The following is a 15,614-nucleotide window of genomic DNA, read 5'->3' as shown; positions in this document are numbered from 1 at the left end:
GATGAGAATTAGTTCAACGGATGTTTTAGTGCATGGTGATGGGGACGGAGCACGCTAGGGCTTCTTGTGCATGTGAACGTATATTTATGAGGGAGGCTATCGATGACACGTGTACTGACATATCTATTTATCATATAATTGTGTTTTATTATTGCTCTTTTTCCGCACAATTCTTTGATTACTCATCAGAAATGTTTTCAAAGTTTAGAGCACAAACAAAACCACCACATTCATTTTTGTGTGGCTTTGCATAATATAAATGCCAGAACATATGGGCAGTGGGCCTCATTCATAATGTGTGTATGTTTTTGTATGCACAGTATAACAGGGTCTCTGCAGGACCTTAAAATGTCCTTTAAAAATTCAGTTTTAAAAATATTAGGCCTTAAAAGTCATGAAATAATCAGAGGTTTGAAGTTACACGGTTTTAATTTCAACATAAACCTTGCACTTACTGTCCCTGTCAGATTACTTAGATTTAGGTTCGATTTACTCCAGTTTCTAATCACTTGCCTTCGTAGAATCGTTCTCTGTATAGACACAGGTTTGTGCATGTGCGCCGTTAATGAACGGTTCATTGTGCGCAGCGTATATTGTGTGGTTGTGTATATGTTTTTAAAAACACCGTTGTTCTCCAGCCACTCGTACCTTGAGAAGTTCATGTCGGAATCTATGTCGGAGCGGCGGGAGGACGTGTGGCTGCCGCTCATCTCCTACCGGAACAGCCTGCTGACGGGCGGAGACGAGGACCGCATGTCCGTCACCTCCGGCTCCAGCAGCAAGACGGGCTCCATCCGCAGCAAGAAGGGACGACCGCCGCTGCACAAGAAACGCATAGAGGGTGAGCGGATAGAGGGTGAGCGGATAGAGGGTGACACTGATAGAGGGTGACACTGATAGAGGGTGAGCCGATAGAGGGTGAGCGGATAGAGGGTGAGCACATAGAGGGTGAGCACATAGAGGGTGACACGGGTAGAGGGTGAGCGCGTAGAGGGTGACACAGATAGAGGGTGAGCACGTAGAGGGTGACACGGATAGAGGGTGAGCGCGTAGAGGGTGACATGGATAGAGGGTGAGCGTGTAGAGGGTGAGCGGGTGGAGGGTGACATAGTGGAGAGAGCGCCTCTAGTCACAAAGCGGTTCTGTTTTTTGAGATTATTGGTCCAATGCAAAGGAGCTTGATGAATAATCAAATATCACTGATCGTGCCTTTAACAGTTTTGGGCCGAGCTGACAGTACGACATGTGGTTGTGTATTCTTTGAAGATGTTTGTCGGTTCTAGTGAGTTGATACGTCGCCTTCAGAAGATCAATAAAAAGGGTGTGAGGGCTGCGTATTGATGTGGTAAGAATTGATGCGGTAACTGAAATATTGGCTGAACGCAGCTCCCAGGATGCAATAAAGCGGCGGGAGAATGCTACCGCTATCGGCAGTAAAAACCAAAACCATCTTCAACCACTTTCTCAGGACGTCCACATGTGCTCTATAGGTCAGTGGACTTGGCGTATATTAGCAGGCTCTGAGTGTAGAGGGTCGTCTAAATATTCAACAATTATGCATGAATAGTTTTAAGTGTTTGGGTTCCCACCGCAAACCAGCGACTTGCCAAAACAAGCGCGCACACACAGACACACACACACACACACACACACACACACGCGCGCGCGCGCGCAGCACTGATCACTCCAAGCCCGTGTCTGAGTCGGATAAGCTGCGTGGGAAATGAGCCTTATTTTTATTTCATTTAGCTGCAGTTGCTTCACACAGCTGGAAACCATGAATAAATTGAAAGCGCACCATCTGTCCTTCCGCGGCATCGCCACAACATCGCTTACATAATTAAACTGGGTTTTGTTTTTTGTTTTTTTTTGTTGTTTGTTTGTTTGGGTTTTTTTTTTCTCTTTTTCTCCACGCACGTGGCGCCGTGTCCCCGCCCCGGCTGCTCCTCCAGAGGAGAGCAGCGTGGAGGGCTCCTGGATGATGCGTAACGACACCCTGGCGACGCCGGGGGCGCTGCAGACGCCTCAGCTCACGTCCACCGTCCTCAGAGAGAACCGGCCCGCGGAGCACATGCCCGACCCGGACTCGGAGCCGGGATCCGAGAACGACTTCGTGCACAAGTGAGGGAGGGGACGGGCGGCGCGCAAGCACACATGCACACAAGCACACAACGCTCAACACACTCCTCAGATAATCGATTGTGTGGGTCGCTGAGGGTGCCCGCTCCGTCCTTGATGTCTGCTGTTTGCGCGGCGTGTAGTCCTCAGATGCAGATGTCGTGGTTGGGCCAGCAAAAGATGGAGGAGGTGAACAGGAAGGATCGCACGGGGATGAACTACATCAAATCGCGCAGCAATCAAGGCGTCAGACAGACTGTGTAAGTACAAGACGACAGCGACAGCCCCGTCCGACACAGGAACGGCGTCCGCGCTCACATTTCACACAAAAAAGTCTAGAATCACAGCCAACGTGACCAACCGAAAATTCTCAGTCGTACTTTTTTTTTTACTGGCGCCATTTAAAATGTGTGTTCATTCCGGAATTGAGCGCGGACTCCACTTCATATAACTGCGACGGTGAATTTTGTCTTCTGCCCGGAAACGGGATGCAGGATGCGTGTCCCGTAGTCCCAGCGCTGCTTCTTTAATCAACTAGACTACGTTGATCCAAGTGACCAAATAACCCAAACATCGACGTTTCCGAGTCGTCGGGAATCAAGCGATTATATGTTTTTTTTATAAAATAAAAAAATTTGGAATTGCATTTTTTTTAATTTTATTTTTTTACAGACCGTAAAAGCCTTTTTATGGCTTTACATTAGCTGTGTAATTGCAGAATTGCCGTCAAGCTGTGAAGTATTTATCTTTATCATTTGCCTTGTTCAAGGTTAAGTTCAAGATCAAGGGATTATTTGTCACATACATATACATACGGTCATACATATATGCAGTGAAATGTCATGACACCCGGTGATTACGCACAATAATCTCTATAAGCTCTAAAAATTCTAAAAAATACCAAAATGTGCGTTATCGACACAAGGTGCTCGTGCAGGCAGCCGCAAGGGGAGGCGCCACAACCGCGATTCTGGGTTCTATAATTATATAATAGAATTAATTGACTGTTCCTCCTCCTGCGGGGGCGTCTCCCCCGTCGCAGGCGTGGGCTGATGGAGGACGACGCCGAGCCCATCTTCGAGGACGTGATGATGTCATCACGGGGTCAGTTGGAGGACATGAACGAGGAGTTTGAGGACACCATGGTGATCGACCTGGTCAGTGACATCACACCCGGCAGCGCGGGAAAACGCTTATTTTGGCGCGTTCCTCTCAACACTTTCCCTTCATTCGGTCATTGCCGTGTGTTTTGTCCCCTCGCAGCCACCGTCGAGGAACAGACGCGAGAGGGCGGAGTTGAGACCGGACTTTTTCGACTCTGCGGCGATGATCGAGGACGAGTCGGTGAGTGCGAGCGTCCACTTGGCATTCCCATTTTGGGGATTAACCGCAAAACGGGAATTTCCCGAAGGCTCAGATTCTGACGCCCACTCTCTCCTCCCTCCTCCCTCCGTCCAGGGATTCAGCATGCCCATGTTCTGATCCGCGGAGCGGCAGCGTGGCTGAGAGCAGGATCCATTTCAGGAGCAAAATCGATTCGGGGGGGGGAGGGGAGGCGCGGGGCGTGGAGCCTGAATCACCTGCCAATCAAACTCTTGAGGGGGAAAAAAGACGCAAACGGCGACAACGAAGCACTCTGGCTTTGGCCGCCGATCGGATCCGGAATGGGACGGAACCGGCACCACAGTGTCCAGCGGAGGTGGACCCGGCTCTCCTGCGGGCCGGCGCCGTGACACTACGGGCAGAGAGGGTCCGTTCCACCTGTCTCTCCCCTTCCCCCCTCTCTCTCTCTCTCTCTCTCTCTCTCTCTCTCTCTCTCTCTCTCTCTCTCTCGGCGGCGGCCTCTCGTCTCGCCGCCGGCCGACGAGCCTCCATATCCCGGTGCGCCCGATGTCACTGTCCCCAGGTCAGACCCGCGTGCGGCCGCGTGGCGCCGCCTCTTCCGGCGGCAGCGCGGAGCGGCGAAACTCTGTACAGCCTCCCCCCCCCGTTTTTTCGCGCCCCCCCCCCCCCCAACGTCGCACTGGGATCCTTCGGGCTGTGTCCCGCTCGGAGGAAATAAAAAAAAAAACAAAAAAACAAAAAAACCACGATATTAAGTGTTCTATATCTTTGCTCTTATCGACCCAGCCCCTCCCTCTCTCTCTCTCTCTCTCTCTCTGTTCGCCATCGGGTTCCTTGTCTGTGCCGGTGCTGGTGGATGTGTGGTGTGTATCCCGTGTCGGTTGAATAGCTCCACGCGCGCACGCCGGCGAGCGGTTCCTACGCCGGTGTTTATTAAAAAAAAAATAATTTTAAAATAAGAGAAGCAAAAAAAAAAAAAAAAAAGAAGTGTCATGGCGTCAGAAGAGAAAAGCGAGCGTTGTCGAAAGGGGGGGAATCGAACCACCCAGTCTCAGATGACGGCTCCGCCTCCCTCCCCCTCCTCGCGGAACTGCGCACACAGCACATCCCCAGAGTCACAGCTTTTTGACGCGGAACCGTTTTAAAACGAAAAACACGTAAAGGAAAAAAAAAAAAAAACATGATTAATAAACATATTTTGAATTCTGTAGCTTTAGTACGAAAAGTTTTAAATCCAGTGTGTTCTTTTTGTTTTGTCTGTTTGTACAGCTCTTTCTTGAATACGTATCTCGTTTGTCGCCAAGCCGTGGCCTACATAACTCATATCGGAGCCCTCACCCCTTGTGTCGCTCACGTCGGGACCGCCGGCGAGCCGAGGCCGTCGCTGCCGGCGGCTTCAAAATCGCCGTGCGTTTCGTTTTTTTTTTTTGTTTGTTTTTGTTTTTTGTTTTTTTAAATCATTTTGCGGTTCGTTACTCCCGCAGACATCCGAGAAAAATAGAAATTATAAACGACACGAACAGGGTGGCCGGTCCAGCCAACGGTCCTGTTGGTTTTGTTGTAAACAGTGTTCTTATCTAGCGGAGCGAGGGATTTTCCCGAACCGCGCGGGCCGCCGTTGTCGCCGCCGGCAGCCGCGGGTTTTCCGCGGCAACGCTGGTGTCGACCGGTCCTTTCAATCAAACATTCTTACCTTCCCATCGGCGGGTTTGGCAGTCCTGTAAATATCAAACGATTGGAACTTTTATGTGGCACAAAAAATTGACGTCACCTGTCCTTAAATGCTCTAAGAAGTCCCGTTTTTTTTTCTGTCAACTTAAAATTCTTTTTAATAAAATAAAATCCGTAATCAATTGCTGAACCTGTTTGTGCCTTTTGTGTTTAGAACGATCTCATTGGCTTCCGCAGAAATTTGTGTTTATTCTTCTGATTGTTATTATTATTGGGTCTTATGCCCCGTTGAAAATTCCAAAGAAATGTCACGCTTTTTTTTTTTTTTTTATGGGATTTGAGGAAGCTCGGAAGGTTGTTTGCGAAGGGAAAAATTCGACCTCAAACCAAAAGTATTTGCCTTCGTCAAACCCGACAGGCGTGGTCACTTTGAGCTTTTTTTTTTTATTTATTTTTTTCCCCTCCGAACCACAGAAATTTCAAGTGTTCTTCTTAATCGCAACACCAGACATTTAATCAGTCAAAATCTTTATTTCATTGAATAGACGTTTCCTAGGGATCACACGGGTGTTATCTGTTGAGCTCAATTCAAAACCATGCTGCAGACAAGCAAGCGGCTGCAAGTAGAAATCAGTCAGAGCTACTTGATTTATGGGACATTACGTTGTGGATGCACAGCCTGCCAATGGAAAAAGGCACGGATTCGAGGATGTTTTTTGTTTTTTGTTTTGTTTTGTTTTTTAAACCCTCATGAAGTCTTCAAAAGCTGATTCAAAGCTCAGATTGTTGTGTTCGGTCCAATTTCCAACAAAACAATTTGACGACAGATATGTCATGTTTTAATTGATTTTAAATCGTTGCATTGAACTACATCGCCTTGTAGCTCTGTGCCCGAAAACAGCTTCCTTTTCACACCGTCACCTCTGACCAATATGGCCACTTATAGATAATGCAACTGTTGGAGAGGTATCGCATCGAAGGAGAGATGAAAGTATTTACCAGGTACTTTGAAGGTTGTTTCCACTGATAAGACGATGTTCTGCCTTCTACAGAGATTTATCACAACGCTGCTTTGGAGTGACGAGTCATAAAAAAAAACCAACAAAAAAACCACTGGCTCCGGGTGAAACAAAAACAAAACTCCAGGTCCTTTGAGCCCGAAGGCGACCTTTGACCTTGAGCTTAACGCGCGGCTGTTCCCGCTGGATGGCCTGTGCATCTGGGAAGGTGTTTCTTGGAGGTGCTCTGGTGTTTTCTTTACAGGGGAATGTTGGCGTGTTTCTTCCAGGGGTTGGCCTGCTTCTTGCTCGCCAGAACCTCCAGGTCTCTGCAGATCCGCTTTCGTGTGGTCGCTGGCTCGATGATGTCATCCACGAAGCCTGAACGCAGACACACAGACAATGGGAATAAAATGACTCCCCTCTTTGAGTCCTCTGTCCACTACACAGTGCGGAAAAGCAGGGGATTTGATTTTGGTAAGTTCAAGGCCTAGATAAGTATCGAGGGGGAAAAAGGTTGTACGATTGTGTTTCCAGACTACCACCCCCCTATTCTGTTAAAGATATAATTCGCAAACTCAGCAGCCACAGTGAAAGTTTCCTGACGCCTGGCTTTTGAATCCCAAATTTAAAAAAACGATTGACAAATGTTAAAAAGGATGGAAGATTTAGCGGCTGCGGTTATTTGGCGACGGTGCATCGTGACATGCATCGTCAGAATGAAACATTTGTGTAACCGTTACGTTTATTAGAACTGAGATGTCAAAAAATGGGTCTGGAAAAGTCTGGAATTTTTAAATGTGCGGGAATCCCGAATCTTCCCAAATGGACGTGCAGGTTTTTGTTTTACCTCTCATGGCGGCGGGGAAGGGGTTGGCAAACTTCTCCACGTATTCTGCCTCGGCCTCAGCCTGGTTCTCCTTCCCCCTAAAGATGATCTGAACGGCTCCCTGATGTAGAGAAACACCCACACACACCGCGTGCACCATGTGTGACCAGAGCAGGGGTGTGTGTGTGTGTGTGTGTGTGTGTGTGTGTGTGTGTGTGTGTGTGTGTGTGTGTGTGTGTGTGTGTGTGTGTGTACCTTTGCGCCCATGACGGCGACCTCGGCGGACGGCCAGGCATAGTTCACGTCTCCTCTCAGGTGCTTGGAACTCATCACGTCGTAAGCTCCTCCATAAGCCTGAAAAAGCACACACACCAGGGTTCTCGCCGGTTCCTCAAAGTGCTTGAGTTTCGCCCTTCGGAAATGTAAGTGCTGGAATACTTTCAAAATAGCTCCTTTTTTGCGGAAGTGCTTGAAAAGTCCTTGGAAAAAAAACATTGAAAACCTGATATTCCCCCTGGTTTTATATTCTAATCTTAACGTAATAAAACATTTTCAAATTCAGAATCACTTTTACGACATCGATTACGTCAAGGAATGTACATTTTATCCAGCATGTTTGGAAATAGACATTTTATAATAGTAGATGACAATAAAATAAATAGAATATAAACTGTATACACTTATACAAGTAGACAATGAGACTAACACTATATTGTTCACAAAAATCACATTGAAAATAGATCATATTTGTTCCTGAAGTCCTTGAAAATGAAAAAAAAGTACTTGAAAGTCTTTGAATTTCATTTTGTAATGCCAGAATGCGCGCACACACACTTCATAGAGAACCCTTCTTGACACACCTTCCTGGTGATGATGGTGATTTTGGGGACGGTGGCCTCCGCGAAGGCAAACAGCAGCTTGGCCCCATGCCGGATGATGCCCCCGTACTCCTGCGCGGTTCCTGGGGAAGGCAGCGGTGGTGAGGAGGAGCTGACGTTAAAAGTTATACACACACACACACACACACACACACACACACGAAGGCATGTGCACTTCAAAAAGAATTCCACGGGCGCTGGAAAACTTTAAAAGTATAAATATCTGGACACGGACACTTCCACCGTGGTTTATACGAGTTACAGACCTGACTCCTCACATCCAGGGAAGCCTGAATGGCATCTGATCCAAGCCAAAGAAATATACTCGTGCCTCGCAGGTGTGACCGTACGCTTTCAATACATTGTGTGTTTGCTGGTTATGTTAAAAGTTGGAGATAACAGTAATATTATAAATAGTTAGGTTTTAAAAAAATACATATTTTTCACTGTTCATTGTCCAGGTAGATTTAGAGTTAATTAAGATTAGTAAATGTCTCATAATTCACAGAATTATGAGACACTTCTAAATGATGTCACCTGGTATCTACAAAGTTAAACCCAATTGACTCAGAACCAGGAAGCTGTGCAAAAAGATGCAATCTGATGTGCACCAAGCACCACGTGATTTGATTTGCTGAGACCAAGTCCCAGGATGTGATCATATGGAAGTAAGACCAAACATGAGGAAAGACAATGAGCTCAGCACTGTCTTCAAGACAAGAGATCATTTTAACAACCAAAATGCATGAACACCGATCAGCCACAACATTAAAACCAGTGACAGGTGAAGTGAATAACATTGATCATCTTGTTCCAATGGCTCCTGTCAAGGGGAGGGAAACATGAGGCAGCAAGTGAACAGTCAGTTGTTGAAGTTGATGTGTTGGAAGCAGGAAAAATGGTCAAGTGTAAGGAGCCACTTTGACAAGGACCACATTGTGATGGCGAGACGACTGGGTCAGAGCATCTCCAAAACGACAGGTCTTGTGGGGTGTTCCCGGTATGCAGTGGTTAGTACCTACCAAAAGTGGTCCAAGGAAGGACAACCAGTTAACTGGTGAACCATTGATGCACGTGGGGAGTGAAGTCTAGCCCGTCTGGTTCGATCCCTCAGAAGAGCTACTGTAGCACAAATGGGTGAAAAAGTTGATGCTGCTATGATAGAAACTAGATACTTCAGTGACCTTCTGCATCACCCCGCACCCCAAACCGACCCCACTCTCACAATTTCGTCTGAAAATGCCAGCGCAAATGACAACTGCAGCATAGACCCCGTCACAAAAGTAGAGGTCATGCAAGCACCAAACTGAGATATGACAGAGCCCCTGGTATCTGCAACATCACAGCTGAAATGATGAAATTGGGCGGTGACAACACCATTGACTGGCTCACCGAAATCATCAATCATGTCTGGATAACTGAGCACCCCCCGGAAGACTGGACCAGGGGTATCGTCCTCCCCTTCTGGAAACATAAGGGTGATAAAATGGTCTGATGCAACCACAGAGGCATCACACTCCTGTCTATCCCAGGCAAGATCTTCACCCGCATACTTCTCACCAGGGCCCTTCCGGCCATTAGAAGCGAAAGACGCCCCCAACAGGCCGGCTTCATGCCAAACCGCTCTACAGCGGACCAGCTCTCTGCCCTCCGCCTTATCATTGAGAAGGTACACGAGTTCCGCCAAAACAGACACCTCTACATTGCCTTTCTCGATCTTAAGGCAGTTCTTGACACCGTGGACCACTCCTCCCTCTGGAAGATCCTCACCATCCTTGGAGCTCCAAGAAAGATTACCTCTCTCTTCCAAAAGCTCTATAGCGATGCTGAAAGCTGTGTGCGTGTCAATGGCACAACCTCTACCTGGTTCCCAATCAACAGCGGAGTGAGGCAGGGATGCGTAGCTGCACCAGACCTTTTTAACTGCATCATCGACCACCTGATGGAACGGATATGTGCACGTATTCCCGGGGTTAAACTAGGCAGTTACACCCTCACAGATCTGGAATGCGCGGACGACACCACACTATTCTGCTCCACTCTTGACCAGCTGAAAGAAACCTTGGAAACCTACCAAGAGGAAGCCAACAAACTGGGTCTGAAGGTCAGCTGGCCCAAAACAAAATGAATGCACATTGGTGGTGCCGCCCCCCCTCCGCTGCATATCAGTGGAGAGGAGGTTGAGTTTGTGACCTCCTTCACCTACCTCGGGTCCATCATCACCAATGATGGCAACATTTGACCAGAAATAAACCGGAGACGTGCCCTTGCAGCCAGTGCCGTGAAAACACTTTGGAAGCCGCTGTGACGACACCACTCCTTATCAAGAGCGAGCAAACTAAGGATTTATAACACCTCAGTCCTCTCCATCCTCCTCTTCGGAGCAGAAACCTGGCCTCTCAACAAGACCCTGGCTGCCAGAATCGATGGCTTTGACACCAGAGCACTGCGCTCAATAGAGGGGATAAAAGGGCAAGATAGGGTTTCCAACATCATGCTGCGGAAACGCACCCAACAGCCCCCTGCGTCCCACCTGGCTGCACAGCGTCGGATGCGCTGGTATGGCCATGTCAAAAGGCTCCCCTCAGAACACCCTACTCACGCTATCCTCCACTTCCAACCTAAAGCTGCCGGCTGGAAACGCCCCCGCGGTGCCCCCCGCACCCGATGTATTGATGCCGTCACTAGGGACCTACACCAAATGGACCTGTTGCTTGTTGAACCCGAGTCCCTAGCACTGGACCGACCCAAATGGAGAAGATTGGTGAAACTGATTGGCTCTACGCATGGTGTCGCCCCCGTCGCCGAGAAAGAGGCCTGATGATGATGATGATGATGTTGCTATGATAGAAAGGTGTCAGAACACACAATGCATCACAGCTTGCTGCGTATGGGGCTGTGTAGCTGGTCACTCTGACTGGTCTGCAGCAGTCAGAGTGACCATGCTGACCCCTGTCCACCCCTGAAAGCTCCTACAATGGACACGTGAGCATCAGAACTGGACCATAGAGCAATGGAAGAAGGTGGCCTGGTCTGATGAATCACGTTTTCTTCTACATCATGTGGATGGGTGGGGTAAGGGTCCCATCCGATGGAGCATCTGTGGGACGTGCTGGAACAACAAGCTTGATCCATGGGGGCCCCGCTTCACAACTTCCAGGACTTAAAGAATCTGCTGCTGACGTCTTGGTGCCAGGTACCACAGGACACCTTCAGAGGTGTAGTGGAGTCCGTGCCTCCACGGGCAGAGCTGTTTTGGCGGCGCAAGGGGGAGCGACACAATATTAGTGGTTATTCGTGGTGGTTTTAATGTTGTGGCTGATGGGTGTGTGTATTATCATCTGATCAGACCCTAGACCCGGGAGATTTTACCCGGCAGGAATCCCGGCACGTCCACGAAGGTGATGATGGGAATGTTGAAGGCGTCGCAGAAGCGCACGAAGCGAGCGCCTTTCACCGAGGAGTTGATGTCCAAGCAGCCTGGAAACCCAGAGGAGGAAGAGGAGGAGGAAGAGGAGGGAGACAGGACAACGTCTTGAGAAGAGGAAAGGGAACGGAGCGGCCCCAATCGTAATCTTTGAGCCCACCCCCACCTTTCTGCTTATAGTTGTAGTTAATTTAAAAAAAGTTATACATACATTCATAAACGTTACAGACGTTATGTGAACACGACGTGTTTAAAACGGCAACAACAACAACTCAAAGTGCTTTCTCCACATCGACGGAAAGCGGCAGCAGGGACGGCGCCTCGTCTGGAAGTTGCTCCCGCTGCGTCCACTCACCCGACGCCACCTTGGGCTGGTTTCCCACGATGCCCACGGTGCGTCCCCCCATGCGGGCGAATCCCACCACTATGTTCTTGGCGTAGCTCGGCATGATCTCGAAGAAGTCCCTCTCGTCCACGATCTGCGGAGGTCCCCCCCGCCCACACACACGGAGGAGGGGCCGTCACAATTACGACATCACGGCTCGATTGCAATATTTTCAGCGCGTCGCAGCCGTTTTTTTGGGGGTTTTTTGTACGAAATTTTTAGACGGAATTGGGGTTTCCGTCCAGGTTTAAAGCGGAATTTTGAGCCGACGCCAGGAAGTCGCAACGAACGGAATGCAAGTTTGGCGCGTCTCACCAGATGTGCCAATGGGTAGATATGCATCACGACACAACGATAAGCTTATACTATGATAGTGGCGCAGAATTAACAATAAATACAATTAAAGCGTTAAATGCAATTATTTGTATGAGAATTAACAGCAACTCAAACGCCAGGATGGTGACAGCCATAAAAATTTTAAAAATAAGAATCGAGGTTGGTTGTGTGTGTGCACACGTACATACCGCGTGCACGATATCCAGCATGTCGTAGGCTTTGGTCGTCTCGAAGGGGACGATGGTGTCCAGCGAGGGGACCAGGCGGTCACTGGGAGGGAGAGGACAGACGGGAGGTCAGACGGGGTGGAGGGACAGCCGGGTGGGGTGGGGTCAGGGCGACGCCGCCCTCCCAAAGGTGGAAAGTGTTTCGGTGTTTGGGGGGGGGGGCGTGCCTGGGGTCGTGGCTCTCGGTGACGGGGGAGGGGTCCCGGTTGCTGAGCGGCAGGAAGTTGAAGAAGTCCCGGAGGCGGAGCAGCGCGTCGATGTCGTTCTCGAAGGCGCGGTGGGCCACGCCTGCACGCAGAGCACACGAGGTATGGACGTTCTGCGCGGGGAACCCCAGCGCTCACACTTGTTCTATTTAAACGGATTTAGCTTCAGTCTGTCTAGAGGGAAAACACCGACCCTAACCCTAGTGAGGCTTTAACAAGAACCGTTGGCACAAATATCAACAAACAAACAAACAAACAAACAAATGTCCTATAAACAGAAGATTATTGCGTTTTAATTTTTTTCCCCCTGACCCGAAACGGCCGTATGCGTCTTGGCTCCTCCCAGCTCCTCCTGAGTCACGTCCTCATTGGTCACGGATTTGACCACATCTGGCCCCGTGATGAACAGGTAGGATGTGTCCTACACACACACACACACACACACACACACACACACACACACACACACACACACACACACGATGTTTATTGTGAATTTAGTCAACAGTAAACATCATAGAAGATAACCATGTTATGTAAAATTATATCTATATAATAAACTTGTTTTAATATTAGAAACTTTTTTTTTTTTTTTTTTTTTAACTATTATCTGATGGTTCCCCACCTTGACCATGAAGGTGAAGTCGGTCAGCGCAGGCGAGTAGACGGCCCCCCCGGCGCAGGGGCCCATGATGAGGGAGATCTGCGGCACGACGCCCGAGGCCATCACGTTCCTCTGCAGATCCACATCCAGGTTTACTCAAAGTACCATCACGTACGCGCCGGCGCACTTTCAAATGCCCAGATTCGGTCGAAAAAATGACCGCAAACCCAGCTCTAAAAATGTTCCTGAAAAACACATCTACAACATTTTGACGCTCTCCGTCTCCCCACCCACCAGGAATATATCTGCGTATCCGGCCAGAGACTCCACCCCTTCCTGGATCCTGGCTCCTCCCGAGTCATTCAGCCCGATGACCGGCGCACCCACCATCATGGCCTGGTCCATCACCTGGGAGGGAACCGGGGGACGTTATCTCCCCGAACAACATCTTCTCCCGGTGGGAGGTGGTGCCGCTCCACACCGACACTCCGACCCACAAACCTCCCAAAACACGTGAGACGGCGCTACGGGCTCTGACATTAACAGAAAATGGTTTCGCCTGCTGACCTTGCAAATCTTCTGTGCGTGGGCTCCCGACAGGCTACCGCCAAACACGGTGAAGTCCTGCAGGGGAGTGGGAAGTGGTAAAAGAAAATAAAATAAAAAAATTTAACATAATTAAATCACACCAGTCGAACCGTTAAATCTGCATTGGTTGCAGGGCTTCCACCGATTCTTTTTTTTACCTGACTGAAGACGTAGACAAGCCGGCCGTTGATCCTGCCCTGTCCCGTGACGACACTGTCACCGGGGAACTACGAGAAAGGGAGGAGAAAAGATTTAAGAACATATAAGTCAATGGCAAGTCATGCCTTGGACTCCTCTGGACATATTAAGCGATCGACACGTCTCTTCGATCTCGTCTTGGATATGTATATCGCAGCGTTGACCTTGTTGCGATCCTGCTCCATGCCGAAGTCCGAGCACCGGTGCTCCACGAACATGTCGTACTCCACGAAGGAATCGGGATCCAACAGCAGTTCAACGCGCTCCCTGGCCGTCAGTTTACCCTGCGAAAGGGAAAACCGCCCTGGGTTACGCACCTTCACCGGTGAGATAAACCTGAAGGCTTCTGAAGGCATGGGAGTTCAATTTAATGACTTTTAAGACAAACCGTTAACACATTTAAAACGGTTTCTTCAACCAATCACCTCTTGCTTATTCAATAAAGTATCGCAGGTAAGTGCTACGGTAGATGTTGTTAAGGGGCAGAGGCAGGTGTTGGGTAGAGATAGGACACGTTATGAACTACATCAGTGGTTCTCAACCTTTTTTTCATGTGGAGGACCCTGCATTTGTTGCTCATTAGGCGGCGCATTCCCAGTTCATAAGATGTTGTCTCTGGGGCCTCCCCCAATCCGGATCCGAATCCGATGATTTTGTCCAAACCTCCTTATCTGCCTATGCTGTGCTTCTAGGGAGATAAATGTGAAACTGCCATCAAAATTGTTATTGTTGTACATTCTCTAATGGTGCGAAGGTCTAAAGTACATTAAATAAAGGTGAAGTTCAACTACTAATCATGACGCTGGGGACGACCTGGAACCTCTCAAAGGGCCCCTGCGGGGGTCACCCGACCCCGGGTTGAGAACCACCGACCTGGAGGATTCTATGAACTGCTATTATAAGAGGTTTCATTTGGGTCAGGCAGCAAAGGAAAGCGATCGTAGGGCACTGTACGAGTACGAGACAATGGTAATATTTAGTGTTTTACAGCACAACATCAGTAGATTGACTGTGATGGGGGAGAACTGGACTCATTTCGACGAAATGAAATGCGTGGATGAATAAAAATCAATATGTGACAACGACAATACACTTACTACCTCATATTCCAAAAATGAAAGACTATTCAATGACTTTTGAGGTCAAATTAATTTAAGACGTTTTAAAAGATCCTCCAAATGAGATTCCTCAGTTATTTACACAACCAGCCGGCACATGGCGATCATCAATTGGTGACGTCATTAGTTCGGTTATTGTTATTGTTATTTCTATAGTTGTTGACTTGTTGTTGTTGCTGTTGTTGTTGTTATCGTTGACTTGTTGTCATAGTTTCCGCGGCTTCCCCAGCTCACCCTCTTGTGCTGAGCGTCGATCCTGTGCTGACCTCCGCCGACCAGCGCCGCCTTCCGCTTATTCTCGATCCTCTCCTGCACGGAGAGGTGTCCGGCGGCGTACCAGCGGCGATCCCGTCCCGGGCCGCGGCTCTGCGGCGCGGCCAAGGCCGGGGCACCGCGTGTGACCCGCGCCAGACTCCTCAGGGACGCACTGAAGCCGCCGAGAAGCCCACAGGCGCTGCGCGCTACAGCGAAGGTCGCCATTGCTGGGTGCCTTGGCGTGGGGGGGGGGGTGGAGGGGGCGGGGTTTGACAGACAGGCAAGCGGACCTATCTGAAACGTGTCTTTTTCCTTTAGGCCAATCAGGGCTGAGGATGTACGTTGCGCCTGTACAAAAGGGGCGGAGCTTTGTGCTGCGTTCAAGTTTTCCTGCAGTCCGAACTCTGAATGTCACCCTAGAGAACTACACTT

At 49.1% G+C, this 15,614-nt stretch overlaps 2 protein-coding genes across 2 annotated transcripts in view; one reads left to right on the top strand and one right to left on the bottom strand.

Moving 5' to 3' along the window:
- The window catches only part of stag1a (STAG1 cohesin complex component a), a 56,196-nt gene extending 50,877 nt beyond the window's left edge, over positions 1-5,319 (top strand). Inside the window, exons 25-31 of the mRNA XM_080012734.1 lie at positions 522-544; positions 639-841; positions 1,953-2,121; positions 2,262-2,378; positions 3,161-3,275; positions 3,382-3,462; positions 3,577-5,319. Of these exons, the coding sequence (XP_079868860.1) occupies positions 522-544; positions 639-841; positions 1,953-2,121; positions 2,262-2,378; positions 3,161-3,275; positions 3,382-3,462; positions 3,577-3,600 (732 nt within the window). The 3' untranslated portion in view covers positions 3,601-5,319. The remainder of the gene's footprint in view (positions 1-521; positions 545-638; positions 842-1,952; positions 2,122-2,261; positions 2,379-3,160; positions 3,276-3,381; positions 3,463-3,576) is intronic.
- A 325-nt stretch (positions 5,320-5,644) lies between these two features.
- On the bottom strand, positions 5,645-15,425 carry pccb (propionyl-CoA carboxylase subunit beta). Its single transcript, XM_080012625.1, has 15 exons — positions 15,162-15,425; positions 13,974-14,093; positions 13,770-13,838; positions 13,591-13,647; positions 13,318-13,431; positions 13,045-13,155; positions 12,732-12,840; positions 12,381-12,501; positions 12,175-12,256; positions 11,621-11,744; positions 11,211-11,318; positions 7,821-7,921; positions 7,216-7,314; positions 6,982-7,081; positions 5,645-6,512 (listed from the first exon to the last, which is right to left on the bottom strand). Exons 1-15 carry the CDS (start codon positions 15,405-15,407, stop codon positions 6,391-6,393), a joined length of 1,683 nt encoding a protein of 560 aa, XP_079868751.1. The 5' UTR covers positions 15,408-15,425; the 3' UTR covers positions 5,645-6,390.
- Between the last annotated feature and the right edge of the window lie 189 nt (positions 15,426-15,614).

Source organism: Zeus faber, assembly GCF_960531495.2.
Source record: "Zeus faber genome assembly, chromosome: 13".
NCBI lineage: Eukaryota > Metazoa > Chordata > Actinopteri > Zeiformes > Zeidae > Zeus > Zeus faber.
The sequence above is the reverse complement of the archived record's forward strand: the minus strand, read 5'-3'. Positions and strand labels throughout refer to the sequence as shown.